Raw genomic sequence first — 22,255 nt, 5'->3', positions numbered from 1 at the left:
TGTACCAAAAGATCCAAAGGAACACCAGGCAATTCTCAAACGGCGGGGGAGTAAGTGAACCCGACATAGAAGTACAGTCACCTCTCTCCGAAATCTCAGCTCCATCTACTTCGTCAGCTCCAAGTCAACGTCCCACGATTCTGCCACCAAAAATCGCACCGGCCAAGGATCCATTATATAGGTTAGATGGGAAGAGAAAAGAGCATATTCTCTTAAATTTCCACCATCAAATATAGTCAAGCTCCCCTGAAGAAGGTGCAAGTGTGCTTCAAAAATAAAATTATTAGTGAAACATGCTATTTTTGTGGAAAGTATGGTGTTCCCTTAGGAAAGTGTGACATTACCTACCACACACTACAAAGATACTAGAGGACTTCATTAAGGTATGTGGAAAATTTTGTTTTCATATCTTGTTTAGTTTAGAAATTATTGTGAAAAGAATTCGTTGTTTGCTCTGCCACTAACAGCTGGAATAGCTGGGCCAGCCCTTTAAATAGCCACTTAGATGATGGGCATGAATGTGTTAAGACTTGGGGTCATCCAAAAATGTTACTCTTGAAATTAGAGGTACAAAATGTGTGATGCGGTGTTGCCTAGCAAGCATGAAGGCTGATATGGGAAGTATGGATGGATGGTCATAACTACACCTGTCGACTCCAAATTCCATATAGATGTCCCTCAAGATTTGTTGGATGCAAGTAAATTTTTCTCAATTTGAGATTAATTTACTGAAAGACATATTTATGATCATTTGATTTTCCCAAAGGAAAATTTGACACCATTTCTTCTTTTTTGCACTTTGATATTAACTCATTGGGCCCGAGCCACGGAACCGTTCCGTGCTTCGTCTCAGTGGACCAAACGCCGGACCACGGAACTGTTCCGTTGTCTCATTTTACTACGTAATTCAACTTTCCCTCAAGAGATGGCATAGTGAGTTGCATTTGTGATTTGTGTAGGGACTCTTTCTTTGCAATGTTATACGCTCTTTGCTAATATATACCGATAGTGTGCTTGGTAATATTAGTTTGAAGTGGGCTATCTCTAGCTTTGAGATTCGCTTGTAAACAAGATGGCTGCCACTACAGAACTGATATTTACCGATATATAACCCCCTTTAGGAAGTAATGATGATTAGGAATGTAATTTTTTCAATGAAATTAGTAGTAATATTAGTACTAGTGTGAGCAACACTCCTGAAGAACAAATAGATGCGGAAATCGAAGAGGAAGTGCAAAGAAAAGACTGTGTTACAGCTCAGCAGACGGGCTGAGTACGGTCCCGTGATGCTAATAAAAAGGAATGTTTTACAGTATTCCTTGTTCCGCAGTTTGTGGTATGAAAGCCTTTTGTTCTCATGTATATTTAAATCTTCAATGGTCTTGTAAGTAAGAAATTTCTCGCGATATGAAGCGACACTGTATTTCCTCCAAAATAATCCCAGTGCCAATGCAGTTTCAATCCAGCAAATATATAGGGCTCCAATGGGTTAAGAGCCCAAAACAACATTCACAGCCAAAAGCACTAAATAGGTAAAGTCACAATATTTTCGCTCAAAACATGTAGTTATGTTAACCATGGAAACTGTCATTACCACTACCATTACTCCTATGTACAAAAATGCACACATGGATCTGTCCGTAGAGAAACATTCTGCAACAATGGGCCCCAAACTTTAAATTTAAAAACCGAAAGGGACTGTAAAGTTCTCTGTGCAGCAGCGCCACGCCTACCTCAGGCTGACACAGGCGCAATGATCCATTTAAATAAATTTTCTGAGCATGTTTATGCACAGAACGTGTAAAAAGAACATATTTCCTAAAGTAGAAGAATTATATTTTCATCAGGAAACAAAAAATTAAGAAGTTGAAATATCGTCCAAATAAGTCATTTCAAACTTAAGTGAAGAAGAATGCATGCACAACGCTTAACATATATACTCGTCAACGGGCCACAGAACCTGAATGTGCTCAACCATACTCCTATTCAGGAGCAACGGTGTTAACAATGCACTGTTACATGGAATTAGGATGTCACATCAAAGACTTAAGATATCATCCGCAAGATAAATCTATTATAAAGACTAAGATACTGGATGTGAAAGTCTTTTGGCTTGTGCCACGTAAATAGAACATACTACAGTAAAATCTGCCTTTGGCAGAACCTTTATGAACAGTAAAACTGTTCACATTGGAAAATGTTCCCCGTCGAATTACAGTTTAATATTCATCTAAATCTACCTGTATTTAGCGGAATCTCTCTGGCGCGGAAACAGAAGGAAACTTTGCTGTTATAATGGGAAAAAAATCCTTCCTAACATTTTCAGTACAGATGTATTTCAAATGGATCTAAGATGGCCAAGATAGCATTTGCCCAGGAAACGTCCGTCTCTGTGCTCGATGCTATAATTTGGATTGCAGATGTAGTGAAAGGAGTGCCGCCAAATATGGTACGTCGTGCTTTTACAAAGCCAAGTTTGTCTCACGCCCTGATAAAGGAACGATAATTAACGAAAATACTTGTGTTTCAACAAACTCTTGAACAGTGTAAATATGGTAATGTCAATGAAGATTATGTGGCCATTGATCTAGAAGCTGAGATGGGGGCGGCCTTATACAACTTTTGATAAAACCTCTAAGAAAAGAAAATGATGGTGTTGATGACTCGAACGAAGATGGAGAGGGTGGTTTACGTTATGTGAAGTACAACCGTCATGCCCCATCAGCTGTAAAGGACATTCAGTCTTTTTCGCTAGCGAAAAATAGCGGGAAATTGTTTGACATTATTTGCCATGGACATACTTTGAGAACCATGCTACCAGAGACAGTTATGTCCAGCGTACAATTCTGGTTTCCCCTGAGGACAGTTTTTACTGTACCAAATCACTTCAACAATATAGAGTAGCTTGCTTACAAAACATAGATTCAATAGGTCCAATAGGTTACCCAGTTTTATGAACCTGTTAAAGGCACACTGTTTTCCTAGTCAGTTTCTCAGTTGGTTTCAATTCTGTAGGAAAAAAAAGATAACTTACCAGAAGATGACTGTGCATTGACATCAGCTCCATGGGCGATAAGGAGCCGCACAATATCCACATGGCCAGCGGAAGCTGCCTCCATGAGGGGTGTGCAGTCTCCTTTAATGCCCCGGTCTTCCACATTAGCATGCATAGCTAACAAGACCTGTAAAGAATTAAGTGCATTTATGATAAATTTGCTAGCAGTACATGAAACAACCACAAAATATGAAGACAAATTTAACACCATACAAAAACATCAATGACACCCAGATCTACATTAAGACTGATGAAGAAATGCACATTTACTAAAACAAAATGCTGCAAGTTCTCATCACTCGGCTGATTTGCTATTTTGCAGTGAGTAGTGTTGCATACTAGAAGCCAATAGACTTGTTGGGAAATTCCAACACTTCTAACGCTCATTCTTCCCAGAAAATTATACCGTAAAATACCAGTATAACAAAATTTTGGGGATCTTGCCTGGTAAAAAAACGGAGATAATTATAACGGTTGTGCAAGACATAGAAAACGTTATATTACAGTCAAATTGAAGCCTTACTGGACATATTGAAAGACTCTAAAACATTATAAGAGCATTTTAAGAAGCGGTAGTCACAAATTAGCAATAGATCATAGCAGGCTGTGTGTGTCTGTAAGATGACGAAAATGACCATGTTGACGTACTTTTTTGTTCCAACTGAGCAAGAAACCAGAGACATCATGTGCTAGAGAAACAGAGGCAGGAGCTACCTGGGGTATGGCGACACGAGCTGACAAATCCAGCCCATGGCGACCGGCGATGACCTAAGACCGTCCCAGATGTTTCCGAAAGGATGAGAGAATGCTGTGAACCCAAACACAGCATGTCCTAGCCAGCAAGATATGTACAATAACGATGGAGCAGGAGGAAATATAAGTCATTACAGTCAATCCTTATGTGAGTAATGCAAATTATATTTGTTTTGAAAGCACCATTCTATATTTTATGTTTCTTTATTGAAAGATATACGAAGTGCTATCTTAAATTTTCCAAAGGAGTGATGTTACGTGAAGAGACAACCAGAGCAATGACATTAGAGTTTATTAGGTAATCATCTACCATGAATGACAAATCCATTGATGTAGGAAGTGGTTAGCCAGTGATAATATAATTTTACATTCGCAATGCTATCAATGATGAATGAGAAGAGGTTAATTTAGTTTCAATGCGAATATAATGCGACATTGTGGTGAACATTAGGCTTACGTTAGGGCACGTACTATTAAGCTGAGATGAAATGAGATCATATATAGAATATAACAACATCGTAGCAAAATATATGGAGATAATTTATGGAATTTTAAAAAGATTGAGAACAGAATGGAATAATCATACGGATGGCTAATGATGACAGAATAACAAGCATCAAGTTGAGATGAATTAATATGTTTATTGTAATGTAGAGTGAAACATAAGATGTGTAATGTGAAATGAATAATTTATATGTGAAGAATGGTAGAAGGTTATGATGAATAGTGTTGGTGATTGTTTCGTCGTAAATGAAGGTGTAGATTATTTTAGCGACGATATAGGTCAATTTACGTAATTTGAGATGGAGAATAGTTATAATTGGTTCTCAAATGTTTGTTATTTCTTCAACAAGCCAGATATAGCACTAGATACGATCTAGATAACGTTCCCATGTTGACACCTATTGGATCATGAAATAATTCCGGATAGGAAGAGTAGCACAAATGTAGCCTATATCTACGATTTTTCTAACCACAAATATTCTCATTCAGATAGGGAAGGCTAGGAAGCTTATTTAACTGCATTAATCAATATCACTGGTAATTTCTCTCCATAATTGAAGGCTAATAGTAATTGGTAGAGTCTTCTTACAAGCTAGATCACTTGATATCCAGCAGAATCTAGTTAAGTAACTGTCAGATATGAATGATAGCACAGCAACAGATGACATATGATTACTATATGGGAACATATTTGAAATATGTGAAATATTTGAAATATTTATAATAATTGAGAAAATATTTCCTTATAACAAATGATATTGTTGATAATTAAGTATGAACAGCTACGGTCAAATGAATCTATCGCGCTGTGAGGTGATATGGGAAAATTTTAGTGACAGCAAGTAAGAATTTTGGAAGCATTTCATGCAACATTTGAGGAAAAATGATATTTTAATTTTATTCTTAACTTATTCAACACAAAGAATTTGGGTCAGAAACAAATTTATAGCTCCCAATCAAGATTTAAATACTGTAAACATATTTATTTTTTTATTTAGTTGCAGGCATCTAATTTGAAAACATTTTAAGATTAATTGATGGGACACGAAGTCAGTTGTTTACCATTTATTTCTTCGAAATGAGATACAAAGTATTTAAATCACTTTCTAAGATTTTTCCTCATTTTTAAAAATAGTATTATATAAAACTTAATTATTCTTTCAATGACTTCCTAGGATAAGTGTTTAGTTTTAATCGATTGTTAGTTGAGGATTATAGTAATTTATGCAGAAACTAACCAGATTACGAACAGGAGATGTCCATTACGTAGGTTAGGTTTATCTGACAGCATACCCCGGTGACCTCCTCTCGATGCGGAGTATTTAAGAATTGATACTGTACTCGAGCTAGCCTGGATTTTACGCGACTCGACCTGGACGCAGGAACGGCGCAGTATTGATAAGATTTCTGGGGATATATTGACAATTGTTGATGGGCGCCAGCTACAAATAAATGTAAATGATAATAGAATAAGAATCTTGAATATCCCTAGGGTGTGAGGTAGTAAGCTTACTTTGACAGCGTAACATATAGGTTGTGGGAAAAGGACATTGAAGTTTGGTTTCCCCATTAAAATATGAGGTTATCTTATATACTATTGAAATAAAACAATTGTATTTGATACTGAGCCGTATCCTGCCGGCCCGTAAGAGATACTCAGATCATTATTTGACATAATATATAAATTTTAGTGATATAAATTGCAGTCACATATGGTAAAGTAATGAATCACAAGCTAGCTGAGACCGCAAGTCCATGGAGACATCAAGTCGCTGGATATTGCCCAACACTTCCTCAGGACCGTAATAAAGGCTTAGCGTCACTAGGAGATGGGACATCTCCGCACGTGTACAAGATGCTGGCCATGAGAAATATTCAGCCAATGAGAACGTGTGGATATAGCAAATATGGAGTCTACATCGCGCAAAGTCATAATCCCAGGTTGACCAACATGGACAGTTGTTTGAAATCAATTCTGTTATCTGACGGATTTCCACAGGTCTACAAGTGAAATATGATCAGGAGTACGATATAAAAATTATAGGAAGAGATTTGATATTATTTGAACTGTGTTTTACTGGTATGTTATAATTAATATTGTGTCATTATGAATAGCAAGCATTCTGATTGGTGGTTTGTCTAGACATGTGGGAATTCCATTGTGACAATGGAGTTAGCCACGCTTCCTTAGCACCTCAAGGTCTGGAGAGCGTCACTCTGATCGCGGATACTGACGTGATGTGAATGTTGTTCGCTGTGCTCAGAGAATTGTACGTGAAAGTTGCCACGTGAATATATCAGCAACAGTATATGGTTTTTTAAACAGTGTTTCAGTCGTGCAGTAGAATAAATTAACTGGTGCAGAATCATATCATATTAGCACAAAGTTCACTACCAGTAAAGAGAAAGTGATAATTAGCCGCCGTTTGGAAAGTGAAGGAGAGACGTTCCGTTGTCTCATATTTTCGTGTCGGTTGCGTTTCGCAAGGAACTCTCAATCCGTACCGCGAACTGCTCTCAATAACTGTGTATATATACCCTAAAGTGTTAAATTTCAAGTGTATTTGTGTGTCAGTGTGTTGGCTGAGTTTATAGCCAAGAAAGGGTTGTTCGGCACGTGCAGAATTGAGCGGTAAAGAGATATTCATCCAAAGCCTTCTGTGTTGCAGTGTTCCATAACTTTCAGCAAGAAGATGGCATCGCCAATGGAAGAAGGAAGAGTATTTCTATGTGTTAAAGCAGTGATCAACATGGAGTAAACACCTAACGAAGCAGGGATGTGAGCCGCTGCTATGTGTCCGGAGAGTCTTATAAGATAAGGCACATGTTTTAATTATGGAATGTTATATGGGTTGTGTTAAAATACTAGTGCAGTTTAGTGTAGGGATTTTCTTTAACGTAAAGTAAGCCTGACGGCATGTGTTTATTTCACCTTTGTATTGTTGTATATACGGATAAGAGAGAAATGCATGGTCTCTATTTTTACTTATGAATAGTTAGATGGGATAATGAGGGAGTTGTTAGGATTATTTTGTTGTTAATTTATGCATGATAATTTAGCTTAGTATTATTCCGATTTTTCTTTGTATATTAGTGCTAGGAGGAGTAGATTGACAAGTTCATCCATTTTCCAAGTTAAACACTTGATATGTTGAATGTAAATTCAATTTAATTTTGGTCATTCAGAGAGTTAGTAACAGACTGCATGACGAATGGTATTTCAGAAACTAAACAGTAAGGAGCTGCATAACAACGTTGAAAGAATAGGATCTTATGACTTAGGCTGGAAACTGTTTTGCCCAAAGATTGGTAGAGGAAACGAACCTGGTCTCTTAATGTAAAAGGCTGATGAGAATTGTAAGAGATATAAGAGGTTATAATGCATGCGGAGTTATAAAGTGATTATGCAGGCCGATTGCATGCCTGATGAAGTGAAAGAATGATGTGCAGTGAATATGTACCTGCTGTATTAATATTAATATTAATATTAATTATCAGAATTAACAGGAATTGATTCTAGACCAATGAGTGTGATGTGGTAATAAATTGTCAAAGCATGCTAGGAAGGAGTACGATTGTACGAGAGTTTCCGTATAGCCGAAGAAAGATGATATTTCCTCACAAGCTTATTCTTGGCCGTATTTACATAGACAGCGTGAATGAGATGGTATTTCCGTGTTACAATCTTGGCAGACAGAAACCAAGCCTTAGTACAGTGTTGAGTTCCAACATTCCCTTTCAGCTCACAGCATAGCAGGAAATACGTGACGGATGATCGCGCTTTAAAGTGCGCAAATGCAGCAGAAGATTGCAATGTTGCCCATTGCTTTCCACATGTTTTATAAGGATAATTATATGTTTTTCTCTTACAGGATGGTGTTTTGTGATGTTTTATGTTGTTTGAATATGTTGTCTTGTTGTTTAATGGGAAACAGCCCGAGTGCTGAGTAATACTGATGGTCAATCTAGTTCTCACTAGATCCTTTTGGTGAACTGCGATTCACATCGAATCAGTGTAGTATGTAAGATTTCCTTCTCTTTATCCGATGTAAATAGGTGTGATATTTTGCTTATTTTTGTTCACCGTAAATATAGCATGTCACTAGTATTTTCCATAATTCATAACATGTTCCATTGCGTCTTAATTTTTCTTTTATCTTAATTTTCATTTCATCGTAATTTTCTTTTACCGTAATTTTTGTTTTAACATTTAATCTTGTGAAGACTCAAATTAAATTACAAACCCGTATCAATGTGATAATTTCAAGTGTGTTACTCCATCCGAAATGAATACGTGTCAGTATTTGCATACGTCTATCATTAGATAATATGAACAATGGACTATCAGAAGAAGATTATTCCTAAAAGTTTTCAAGTATTCATTGTTGTGCTTGATACTTCGTTTCACATTTGATTCTTTGAATATTTAACGTTTTTAATGTCCAGTTCTTTCTTTAATTTTTGGATTTTGTAATGTCATTCTTGTTCTTTGATTTACTTGATTTTTTTCACTAGCATGATTCGGGGATATTTGTTAATAAACTCATCCTACCCCATATTATTGTTTCTCATTCGAGTAATACCTCCATTTTCCTGTCATTTACTTATATTTAAGTGAGGAACTTTGACTTTTAGCCTGGCCCATTGACGACCAACCCACATCTCTGCACAACCCTGAGTTAGTCGGATGTTTATACAGGAATGGAGGCATCGTCCGAGAGGGTATTTACCCCTGGGTACAGTACAATACTGAACAAAATATATTCTTCAAATTTATAATTGAAATGGTAAGACTTGTTTTATAATATAGATAATATAAAATTCTGAAATTACAACTGAAAAACTCTTAAGCATTAAATTTGAAATCATCTTGACCGGACAATTGAAAGTTGTACAAGAAACGTTTTAGCAGTAAATATTTTGTGAAAATTCATTACTTTAAATCTCAGAACTTACGAAGTGTAGGTTATCCTTATTTATACCCGAAGTTTTCAGTTATCCAGGAACTACTCTCTCAGTTTGAGTACAAAAACAGGCTTATGTAATTGTGAAAGGACTATGTTGATTTTTAGGAATTATGCCAAGGGTCACATACAAAAACATATAACACAAGTATAAGAATACCAGTCTACTGGTCTGTTCATCCACACTCCTATATTTTTTCTCAGCTTATGCTGTGTAATCAATATAAATCAATCCTACAGGTCTTTCATTTCAATGATAACAGTTCCCTACCTTAACACGTTCAGTACCTGCTTCTGACGGGACACTTGAATGCCTGGACCAGCCATTTTCATGCCCGGCCCTCTTGACGTGCATCACTTAATACAATTTACAATTACTCCTAAACTACAAATGTTAGAAAAATGATACTTTGTGCTTACCTCTAGTAAATATTTAGGGTGTGATATCTGGTGTCACAGGTTTCAAAATACGTCTAATTTTATACAGCCTATCTGTACTTTCGACATACTGATTACTGTCACCGAAGTGAAGAAATGAAAGAATATGAAGGAAGCGTATTCGTTACCATTGCATTAGAAAATATCGGAGTATGAAGAACAGGGTCTTTGGTCCAGTACATTTTTATGTCAGAATTTTGGACTAATCGGTTTCCATGATTGCATGATCGGATTCTTTGTGAAAGGCCGGGGCATCACACTTATCACTTGACTCGCGTATAGATTGGTCTGCTCACACACATACTGATAAAATTCGTCATTCATGAAATTACTCACATAACTCAAAATATACCGCTCATTTTCTATTTGAACGTTTATACCTGAATTCTCTGTAAATGGTGGAACGGGTGGACAATAACTGGGATGATATGTATCAGGCACTTCACTTTTCTCTATAGACCTATCGGATTTGGGAATCTTAATTTCCTCGTCACTCTCACTTTCAATATCTGAGTCTATTTCAGGAATAAGTTCATCACCAGAATAATCATTGTGAAATATCTAATAATTAATCTTCCGTAAAAACTTTGTTTTATAAGCCATTATACTACACTCGTAAGAACGACACGCGCTGCATTGGAATCTCAAGTACCGTCTTGACGCGCGAGGAAGTGTTAAGATATTCCCACTAAAACAGCTAAGATAAACATGAGCCCACTCAACGCGAGGGTTATCTCAAAAAGGTCAACCAACTTCCTGCTACAACCAGTAATGCTGACTAAGGTGTAAGAATGCATAGATGATGAATATAAACAGCATTTCTTCACGCGGAACATTAAACGTCATACACTGTCCACGGCCCGCAGCATAGGAGCAAGCTTGAACGTCTTACGCCGTCCACGGTCCGCAATGAGTTAAAATGACAAAATCAGAACCACAGGACGATATATTAGTGCAAAGAATAACAACATTTGTGTCTACCACCACATTTTGTACCATGCCATGTAAAAAAATAATCTTGAAGATGTGATTGTGATTTTCCACTTTTTTCATGTATGATAGCCATTTTCAAAAATATAATGTTTTACGTGCCTCTATATTAATTTATAATGGGTTTTATTTATGAACTTGGAAAAATCTAAATTGTGAGGCATGTCAGTACTTTGAAACCCCGACCCTCAAAGGCTTAATAAAGGATATGTAATATGAAACTTATAAATAATAAAGGATAGCTGAGCAAATTACAAGCAAATCTGCCAAGGAAAGAAGAGGACATCAGAGAGGTTCTGAGGAATTTTTTAAAAATTTATTTATTTATTTATTTATTTATTTATTTATTTATTTATTTATTTATTCAGGATCAGCAACAGCATAACGCCGAACAGGACAGAAGCAGATAAGAGAATAAAAGAACCAGCTGTTGAAACCAGCACAGACGTATCTCCCATTACATGGGCAGAAACAGAAGCAGCCCTTAAGATGATGCCACAAGGGAAATCAGGGAAATCCCCAGGAATCAAGTTAGCACGGACATAATTAAAGCTGCAGGAGTCGAAGGTTTACCGTAGCTACACAGAGTGCTCAATGCAGTTTGAAAAGATGGCAAGATAGCTACTGATTGGAGCAAGGGTGTCATTATCCCCCCTGTTTAAGAAATGAAATCACCGAAAATGCTCCAACTACCGGGCAATAACATTAATTTCTTTCTTTTTTTTTGCTTTACGTCGCACCGACACAGATATGCCTTATGGCGACGATGGGATGGGATAGGCCTAGGAAGTGGAAGGAAGCGGCCGTGGCCTTAATTAAGGTACAGCCCCGGCATTTGCCTGGTGTGAAAATGGGAAACCACGGAAAACCATGTTCAGGGCTGCCGACAGTGGGGCTCGAACCCACGATCTCCCGATTACTGGATACTGGCCGCACTTAAGCAACTACAGCTATCGAGCTCGGTCATTAATTAATTTCTTATGGGCTTAACATTCTTGAGAAAATCTTAGAGAGCAGATTGCGAGTCATCTTAGAGACACAGTTTGAAGAGGAACAGTATCTTCTGGCCTAACAGGTCCACAACAGACCTAATCTTCGTATCCGTAAGTTAATGGAAAAATGCGAAGATCTGTTTATGGTTTTCCTTGACATTGAGAAAGCATATGACAGCATTGCAAGCGGGATTTGCATGGGAATGCCTGAGAAAAAGGAATGTGCCAGAGGGACTGGTGAGGAAAGTTCAGATGCTGTATGAGAACTGTAAAAGCTGTGTGTGATTGGGTGACGGACGCTCATCCTGGTTCAAGATCGAAAGTGGAGTCCAGCAAGGCAGTGCACTATCCCCATTATTGTTAATCACCATCATGGATGACATAATGAAGAACATCAAGAAAACCTCTGGTGAACTAAATGCAATGGTCTTTGCTGATGATGTTATGATCTGGAGAGAAACTGAGGAACAAGTACAGTGGAGACTCAAAGAATGGAAGGTCAAGTTCCAGAAGTTCAATCTCAAGATAAGCGAACTCAAACAGTAGTGACGGCAATAAATAGAGGACGACCAGCGAACATCATGCTAGGAAATCATCCACTAGAAAGTGTGGAAAGCTTTACATACCTCAGCAAAGTAATATCTCGAGATGCACTAGCCACAAAGGTGGCAAATAGAGTGCAGAAGAGCTCTCACTTTCACTAGAAAGTACAAACACTCCTCTGGGATCCCGAAGTACCAACAAAATCAAAGTTGGTGATGTTCAATCAGTACTTCAAACCAAACTTAACCTACGGTACTGAAACCTGCACCCTCACTAAGAAGGACTCATCAAGGTTGCAGGCAACCAAGATGAAGTTCCGTTGGTCCACAATTCAAAAAAACCAAACTGGACAATGGACAAGTTGAAACAATAGTATTTAAATAATATATTATTCAGGTCCACCTTTTCAATACAAATTGTACAATGTTTTAAATTACATATACATTCAGAGACTAGTTTTGACCTAACGGTAAGTCATCATCAGCCTAAAGCAAATCAAACACAAATATATTGAAGAAATTAAGCAATGTAAAGACACAAAGGTCTTAAAAATGTACATACCATGTAAGATATTAAGATAAGAATTCGAGAGATATGTTGCACTACGTTAAAAAATAGTTCTATGATATTCATAAAAAATCCAGTGCACCATACAACATTAAAAATGTTTAAGAGAGAGATCCTTAAATTGCTGGTCAAGGATTTCAACATAGGCTGGCTCCTAAAAGATGCTGCTTTACAATCAAGGACCAAATGAGCCGAAATCACACTGTCTTAAGATATTCCTAAATTCAGTACACATGGATGCAAAGCATGATGTTAGAAAGTCTCTTCTGTTTTTAGAATCTTGAAGGATGATGATTGTTGCAAATGGAGGCTTAATACATAATAGTAAATAAAGGTGGTTGGATTTTGCAGTTCAATGCGGACCGTAGAGTTGACATTAAATAAATGACCGCTAAGATAGAGTTAGGGGAAAATATACATAAATAAAATATGCCATATGGGAATTACTTCGTGTTGTAACTAGCTGAGCGGAGCTGGAAATGAAACGTGAATGAGGAGTGGAGTGGGTGAGGTTCAAACGAAGTCTTGTGAAGGAGGAGCGAGGAGAAAGAGAGGAGAGAGGAAGGAAGGGAAGCGTAAAGAGAAGAGGGAGGGGGAGTGGGGAGGTTGTTAAGGCGGGGCTGAGGGATACAGGAATACAGAAGATCGCCTAAGTACTGTAAATAGAACGAAAAATCAGACCATGACTATTTGATTTTGTATTTCTGAAAATGTGAATGAGCAGGTCAAATAGAATATTTGGTTTTTTGGAAATGTCATTAAGATTGTGATTTGGATTAAAATATTGGTCCAAATGTATAAAGCAGTTCTCTGCTATGTTAAGGAGGGGTCCTTTATTCATAATTTTGAGGATTTCCATATCATGCTTAATGCCAGAAAAATTTACGATTGTAATCGTTCATGTGTTGTCCTACTGCAGAAAATTTATTGTATTTCAGGGCATTGACATGTTCCAAGTATCTCATGTTGAAGCTCCCTCCTGCCGGTCCAACAAAAGTAAAATTACAGCAGTTGCACTTTATCCTGTATACTCCTGATTGTGAAAAGCAATCAGTCTTATTAATAGAAGTTGAGTTGTGGAAGATAGCTGTGTTATTATTGATGGTTTTAAAGGCTATTTTAACATCAGTTAGACCCGGTTTCATCAACACATGTTAGTACTTAACAAGGTGTTAAATCATTTTAACATACGATTTAAGAAAATTTGCGTTTCATCAACAAATGTTAACATTAACAAATGTTAAACTGCGTATTAAAGTTAACATCAGCCATTTCCAATGTTAAATGGCTAACATTAGCATTTAGCAACCTGTTCCAAAATGGCTGCTGTGAATTTCGCTTTCGAGGCGGAATTGCTCTATTTAGATCTTTTACAAAACAATCCTGATCGAAGAAGAGTTCAGCGACGTAATGACTTTGAAAATTTGACGGATCTGAAATTTCTTCATAGATACAGGTTATCGAAAACAGTCCTTACTAAGGTTGTTGACGAAATTCAAGTGAGGTTAGAATATCCTACGAAGAGAAACTTACCTCTTTCTCCAATGTTGCAGGTACTGATAATATTACGAGTTTTTGCTACTGGTTATTTTCGCATAATGACCGGGACAATGCTGGAATTTCTAAAGCCACTGTTAATAGAATTGTTTGTCGAGTGTCTGCAGCAATAGCATCCATGAGAAGGAGGTATATAACATTCCCTTCGGTAGAAGAGCGTCAGCAAATTATCCGCGACTTCTATGAAATAAGCCGTTTTCCTGGTGTTTGTTCTACGTGCAATATATTGCACACATGTAAGAATCCAATCACCTGGAGGCAATTGGGCCAAAATATATCGTAATCGAAAGGGATATTTCTCAGTTAATGTTAATGTTCAGGTGATTAGTGAGCCTAACCTCCAAATCAGGGATATACTTGCTAGGTGGTCTGGTTCTGCACACGACAATACAATATTTAATAACTCCCATATCGGAGCACAGTTTGAAGTAGGACAATTAACGAAGTGATTTTGTTAGGTGACAGCGGATACCCACTAAAAAAATTATCTGTTTACCCCCATTGAAACCCTCGCGGACTTTTCCCGCGCCTCGTCCTTTTATTTTATTGTCAAGCCATCTGTGCGCTTGCACTCAATAACTTATATATATTTACTAATTCAATTAACAACTCTTTTTCGAAGGAGGAAAGATTAGAACTACGATTCCATTTCACTTCACGCGCCATATTTTACAGCTGTGCTCAAACAAAAGCGCATCGGAGCGCGTTGTAAAACAGCATTTTCGTACCACTGCCTCCTTGATTCGCACCAGTTCGCAATATTGGGAGAGTTAACAGTCGATTAGTTAACATTTCACAAAAAAAGTTTGATGAAACGCAAGAAACCTAACAAGATGTTAAATTTCTAACTCCGTATTAACTAACTACTTGTTAGTATATATTTAACATGTGTTGATGAAACCGGGCCTTAGAGACTTTATAAATATCTTCATTGAACGTGAAAGTAGAAAATAAAGTAACTTTAGGTTTTTCCTTTTTCAGAGTGGTTAAGGGGTGATGTTTGTATTTATTGATAATACTATCAATGAAGTAACTATTGTATCCATTAAGTTCAGCAATTATATGAATATTGTCCAGTTCTTTTTTGAGATCCCTTTCGGGCATTGGTACAGTAAAGACTCAATGAACTATACTACTATATGCTGCTTGTTTATGGATTTGGGGATGTGAAGAATCTTGACGAATAGTAGAAGCTGTTTGGGTATGTTTTCTGAAAATTTGTATTTTTGGTTGTCTAATGATGGTCAAGTCTAAGAAATGTATTCTTTGCTCATTTTCAGATTTGAGTGAAAATTTTATGTGTGGGACAAGTTGAGGAATGATGTGGTTAGGAAGGAAGGTGGGATTGTTACATCATTGTTAGATCAGATCAGCATGTCCAGACTGAAGTGGTTTGGGCATGTAATGAGGATGGAGCCAACAAGGACAGCATATGTTAACTTGGAGCGACATGTGGGAGGGAAACGGATGGTGGGAAGACCAAGAACCGACTGGATGGATATCGTAAGGATGGACATTGCAGATCTGGGAAGGACTCTGGTGGACGTCATTAACAACAGAACGTATCTCAATAAGACAGAATGGAAGAGGCTTGTCAACAGCAACTGTAAAATGATGATGAAATTAAGTTTCTGCAGTCAGCCAAGCAGAAGACTAGAGAAGATAAAACTGGGAATGAAGATGTCTCAGAAGAGATTCAAGTGAACTTGTCAATGGCAGAGAGACGACTGCTGCACAACTCAAGTAGTTTGCACGTGTGAAGAGAATGAGGGAGAGAATAACACCAAGACAATACTTGGTTAGGAATATACGTAGGTGGTATGAAAACTTCTTAGAATGTACTAGAATTAAGTATCTTACCTTGGTGGAACTGCTTTTATTTTTCAACATAGTCTCCCTGTATACTAATGCATTTGGTCCAGCTATGTTCCAATGCCTTGATCCAATCTCGAAAATGAGATTCCTCCAGGCCTGCAAAATACCTCTCCAATTCGGCTGTCAGTTCTTCCCTCATAGAAAATCTCTGTCCACCGAGAAAAATTTTCAGCTTGGGGAATAGATGAAAGTCTGATGGTGCCAAATCAGGTGAATAAGGTGGATGTGGCAACAATACATACCTCAGTTCATGAAGTTTTGCCATAGCAACAATACTTGTGTGCGGCAGAGCGTTGTCCTGATGAAAGTTGACCTTTTCCCTTGCCAAACCAGGCCTTTTCCTGTAGTTGGTCTAGAAGGTTTGCATAGTATTGCCCCGTAATTGTTTGGCCAGTAAGAAGATAATCTATCAGCAGAATGCCTTTTGCATTCACCACCGAAGAAAGCAAAGGCAGTGCGTTCGGCTGGAAAAGTCATGACCTCAGTTTTCTACGTGCAAGATGTATATTCTGCCGGTATTATTGTACGTATATATTGCATATGCACTGCGTATTTGTTTCTGAACGTACCCGAAGCCTTGTAATGCTTTTTTGATGTTCAATATATGAACAGGACAGATGGACGAATACTTATGCGAGTGACTGTAACTGGCTCTTATCTGAATTTTAGTGAAAACTGGTAGGGTATATAGAGGTACGTTAAGGCAAAAATAAGCTCCAAGAACAACACTCCAGGCATCATCAACGGACAAGGGGTGTGTATATGTGAGGACGTACAGAAAACAGTATTCAGTCAGCAGTATATAGAGATAGCTAGATATAAGGATAATGTCCAGGTAGAGGAGGATAGTAATACTGACAAAGTACCGAAATTTACCTGTGATAAAATATTTACAAAATGAGACTAAAATGAAAGCTAGGAAACCAGCTGGGATATTTCTGAGGATATAATAAAGGTAATGGTTTGGAATGTATTGCCATATCTGAACTGTTCATTTTGTTACTCTTTGCATTAAGAAGCTATACCAAATGAATGGAGAGTTACTATAGCACCCCCGTTGTACAAGGGGAAGGGTGTTAAACATAAAGCGGACAATTACAGGCCAGACAGCTTCACATGTGTTGATAGCAGGGAGTTCGAATTTCAAGGAGGTTATTCCAGTGAGGTTCAACTTGTGGGATTCTAGCAAGTTATAGCAGAAATTCCAGATTTAGGAGATAATACTTTACCTACCGGTGCTCTAAGTATCTAACTTCTACGTTCTAGAAATTGTCACCCATTAAAACACTCTTTTGTCCAGTCCAATAGCCCTCATTTACGTCAACGATCTCCCATGATGTACCCTATCAAAAGCTTTGGGTAAGTCAGTCAAGATACAGTCCATTTGCTCTCCACGTTCTCCAAGGAGCATGTTTCCACTGCTTTGACTGCTGTTTTGCCTCAGGGGTAGAGTAGTGGACCCAAGTTTCATCTGTAGTCACAAACCGGCGCAAAAAATCTTGTTGGTTACACTGAAAACGGGCCAGACTTTGTTCGGACATTTCCAATCGGGTGCGTTTATTGTCCAATGTCAAGAGCCGCGGCACCCATCTTGCGGATAATTTTTTCATACCCAATTCTTCAGTTAAAATATAATCTACCCGTTCAGAAGACATCCCTACAGCTTCAGCAAACTCCCGCACTTTCAGTCGACGATCCTCCATGAAAATTTTATGCACTTTTGCGATAAATTTTGAGGTCGTAACACTTTTTGGCCATCCACTACGCGGATCATCATCCAAGCTCTCCCGACCAAATTTAAACTCGCTGGTCCACTTGGCAACAGTTGAAAATGAAGGAGCAGATTCCCCCAGTATGTTCTGAAAGTCTGCATGAATTTCTTTTGCTTTCATACCTTTCTTTACAAAGTATTTAATCACTGTTCGAATCTCAGTTTTTTCCATTGTCACAAATCACTATGCGGGGAACAAGAACAAAGAGTCGTAACTACCACACTCCTGCAGCTAGAGCACTGATGCGCCACGTGTTCACTCACAAAGGATGTGTGATTATTGCGTGGGAACCTCGTTGCTCTAGCACTGACATCTAGCGGCGATTCCGAGAACTTTTCAAACCGTCCTCGTACAAGAGAAACCCTGGTAATTTTCCACAAGCGTGTTTCCTGAATTTTATTTAGTTACCTCAATCAGAAGCCATATGTTTGGGTGGCTTCAAAGTTGTAAGGAAACACCACAATATCACGTGGCAGGCAGTGTGCGGAGAAGCAGAATACATGAACACTGGCGATGCCGACAGTTGGCAAGAAAGTGTTGCTTGTATAAAGAAATACAGATCAAACAATATATTCAATGATGATGAAACCGAGTCATTTTTAATCCAGAGCCCAAACAGACGGTTTTAAAGGAGAGAAGGGCCATGGCAGGAAATTGTACAAGGATAGGTTCAGTGTCCGCTGTTGCAATACATACAGAAGTGAGACACTTCCTTCCCTCTTCTTAGGAGAGTTCAAGAAGCCACGATGTTTTAAGGGCATCAGACACTTCCCATAAAATTACAAGGCATCTAAAAATGCCTTGACAAGGGGCAAACTTTCTGAGTGGCTGGTATGCCTTGAGTGCAAGATGGCATGCCAGGACAGAAAAATAGTCCTGTTAGATCAGTGCACTGCACATAAAAATATATATTTTTTCCTACCCACCAACACTACGAACTACTTACACCCCTAGATCACTGTATCATTTCATCTCGGAAATGTGTGTACAGAAAGCTACTGGTGTCGTACTTCTCTGTAAAGTCGCTAGACAATCTGCTTTACATCGCACTGACACAGATAAGTCCTATGGCAACGATGGAGTAGGAAAGGGCTACAAGTGGAAAGGAAGCAGCAGTGGCCTTAATTGAGGTACAGCCCCAGCATTTGCCTGATTTGAAAATGGGAAACAATGGGGAAAACCATCTTTAGGGTTGCCAAGAATGGGGTTTAAACCCCCTATCTCCAGAATGCAAGTTCACACTGCGCGCCCCAAATCACACAGCCGACTCGTTCAGTGAAGTCGCTAGAAATGTTCCGGCAGGAGAAATACCCAAGTGGAACATGATGGATATTATGTCGATTGTGACAGTTGCCTGGAACACCATTAACAGACAATCAAGAACTGCTTTGTCTCGTGTGGATTTGGTTCCTTAAATGAAAAAGACTAAAATGAAGATGAATGGGTGCAGTTCCAGCAACAGCCCGATGTCTTTCACACAATACATTGCCATCGACCATATGGAGACTACTTCATAGGAGCAGGATCTGGTCATACTGATTACCTATGATCACAGATGATGCTGTACAAGATGAAGATACAGAACAGGTGACAATTATTCCGTCGAAAAATAATGTACTTGCCGCTCTAGCCATGTTGGCCTCTATGAAAAGTGCAAATGATGTTGAAGAAGCAGCAATCGGGGCTATGGACTACATGAAACACCACAGCTAATGTTTTAAACAAACAACAACAAAAAAAAAGATTAAGCAACCTCTCATACTGTACATTCCTTTTGACATTCTTATGGCTGGGGTCATCCGAAAATTTGTGTAACGAAAGTGTAACCATAGCAACCATGCAGGCAGTGATGTAAGGTATGGATGCATAATTAAGACAATGTTACCTAGGCTGTCTTATGGCTGATTGCCACCTGAAATTTGCAGCCATTGAAGGATGGCCAAGACCGGGATACATATTTATGATCATTTAATTTTCACAGAGGGAAAAGTGATTTCTTTTTATTTTTTTATTTTATTTCTTTAACAGGAATTAAAATAATGTATGACCAAAAGAACTACTGCTTGTAGTGTTTTATTTTTGTACTTATTGATAGACATTTCTTTTTGTAGATATCCCATGTTAATTTTTTGTGCTTTAGCTAATCTGTTTGTTCTTATTTGGATTGAGATTTTTTCATTTAGGTTATGTGTTATTACTTCTCCAAAATAATTAAATTGAGTTCGTATTTTGATTTCATTACCATTTATGGTGACTTCTTTTAGCTGTGTTGATTTTTGGGGCATAATTTCTGTTTTTTAAAATATTTTGAGGCCAATTTTAATTGCAATGTTTTGAAGTTCTGATATCTGGGTTTTTGCTTCTTTTATGTCCACTGCTAGTAATGCTAAATCGTCAGCAAAACCCAGGCAATTTGTTTTGATTTTCAGCCAATCTTTATTTTGGGGGGACATTTCCTAAACCATTCCCTCATTACCATTTCTAGAGCACAGTTAAATAATAGTGGTGAGAGCCCATCTCCCTGCCGTAGTCCAGTTTTAATTTCAAATGTCTCTGATGTTTCACCCCTAAACTTCACTTTTGAATTGGTGTTGGTGAGAGTCAATTTTATCATGTTTATTAATTTGGGGTGTAGTCCAAGGTGTCATAAAATTTTAAACAGATTTTCTATGGATGCAATCATAAGCTTTCTTGAAATCTACATATGTTATCACCATATCTCTGTTTCTTCTCCTGTTATAGTCCATTATCAACTTAAGACTCGTGATCTGATCAGGACAGCTCCTCCAGGGTCTGAAACCTCCTCGATATTCTCTTAGTTCTTTCTCAAGTTGTCAACTTATCCTATTAAGGATGATTATTGAAAATATTTTGTATGTTATGTCTAGGAGCGAGATTCCCCTGTAGTTATTAGGGTCTGTTTTGTCTCCTTTTTTGCACAGTGGATGAATGAGGGCTGTTGTCCAGTGTTCTGGTAGTTCTTTAACCCAGATAGAGACAAGTTGTTGATAGAGGGCAACTTTCGCTGATGTTCCTGCATATTTCCAGATTTCCGCAAAGGTCTGATCTTCTCCAGGCACTTTGTAGTTTTTTAATTTATTCAGAGCTTGGTAGACTTCCTTTATTGTGGGGGGATTGATGTTCTCTGGCGATTTTTTTTACTGGGGTGTTGGTGTCCAAATGAAGGAGTTCTGTAGGTTCCTCACAATTTAAAAGCATGATGAAATGTTTAGCCAGAATTTCTGCATTGTCTTTATCATTATGGGCCAGCTTACCATCTTCATCCTTCATCAGTAGGGTCAGGGGTTCATATTTTTGAAGCTGCTTTCTGAAGGTTTTGTAGTAGTCCCTTGATTGAGTTTTATTGAATTGTTCTTCAATTAACTGCAGGGTGCCCTTATGATGTCTTTTTATTCTTCTTAAGACATGGGTAGTTTCTTTTCTCTGTTTTACTAGCTTTTGATAGGATATTTCTGTTTTTTGGGACTGGTGTAATAGCCATGCCTGATGTCTTTTCTCCACCGTTTCACCACATTCACTGTTCACCATTGGTGTTTTTTACGTGGTTTAATCGGAGCCAGGTCTTCTGCAATTTGTTTAAGGTTGTGTACTAAGTCTTCAAGTTTGTCTGTGATTTTTATTTTTTCAGTTGCTTTCTGGTAATTTTTGTTGTTGATTAGCTGCGTAGGATCTATTTTTCTTCTAGTTTTAAGGGCTTGCTTTTGTTGTCTCTTCAGGGGAGTGAGTTTAATTTTAATTTTAACTACGTAGTGATCTGAACCTGTGTCTATTCCTCGGAAGACTTTGACGTTATAGATCTCTCTGTGGTGGTATTTGTCCATGCAGACGTGATCCAGTTGCCATTCTCCTTTAGTGTAGTCAGGGTGTTTTCATGTTTTGAGGTTTCCTCTTAAAACATGTAGATTTTGAGATTAAATTATGGTTTCTACACAGGTCAACTAGTCTCTCTCCATTTTTATTTGTTTTCTTGTGTGCTGGCCATTTTCCGATGATGTCACGGTATTTTCTTTCCCTGCCTAGTTGAGCGTTGAAGTCGCCTATTAATAACTTTATATGGTGTTCGGGGATGTTATCTATGGTCTGGTCCAATAGGTCCCAAAATTCTCCTGTCTCCTCCTGGTCTTTTGAGGAGTTGTAATTCTTGTCTATATGTATAAAATAAGAGTTTTGTTTGTACATTGCTCAGAATTTAAAAAGGATGGTATTTCTGTATTGGTCGTGTCC

The 22,255-nt window shown here is 37.9% G+C and overlaps 1 protein-coding gene across 6 annotated transcripts in view; it reads right to left on the bottom strand.

Annotated features, from left to right (window-relative positions):
• The window catches only part of LOC136873986 (ankyrin repeat domain-containing protein 17), a 918,230-nt gene that overhangs the window by 643,454 nt on the left and 252,521 nt on the right, over positions 1-22,255 (bottom strand). For all 6 annotated transcript variants that reach the window (XM_067147404.2, XM_067147402.2, XM_068227616.1 and 3 more), the window contains one exon: positions 3,035-3,182. In XM_067147404.2, coding sequence (XP_067003505.2) covers positions 3,035-3,182 — 148 coding nt within the window. The remainder of the gene's footprint in view (positions 1-3,034; positions 3,183-22,255) is intronic.

The sequence above is a fragment of the Anabrus simplex genome, chromosome 5 (genome assembly GCF_040414725.1).
Source record: "Anabrus simplex isolate iqAnaSimp1 chromosome 5, ASM4041472v1, whole genome shotgun sequence".
NCBI lineage: Eukaryota > Metazoa > Arthropoda > Insecta > Orthoptera > Tettigoniidae > Anabrus > Anabrus simplex.
This window is presented reverse-complemented; position numbering and strand designations above follow the sequence as displayed.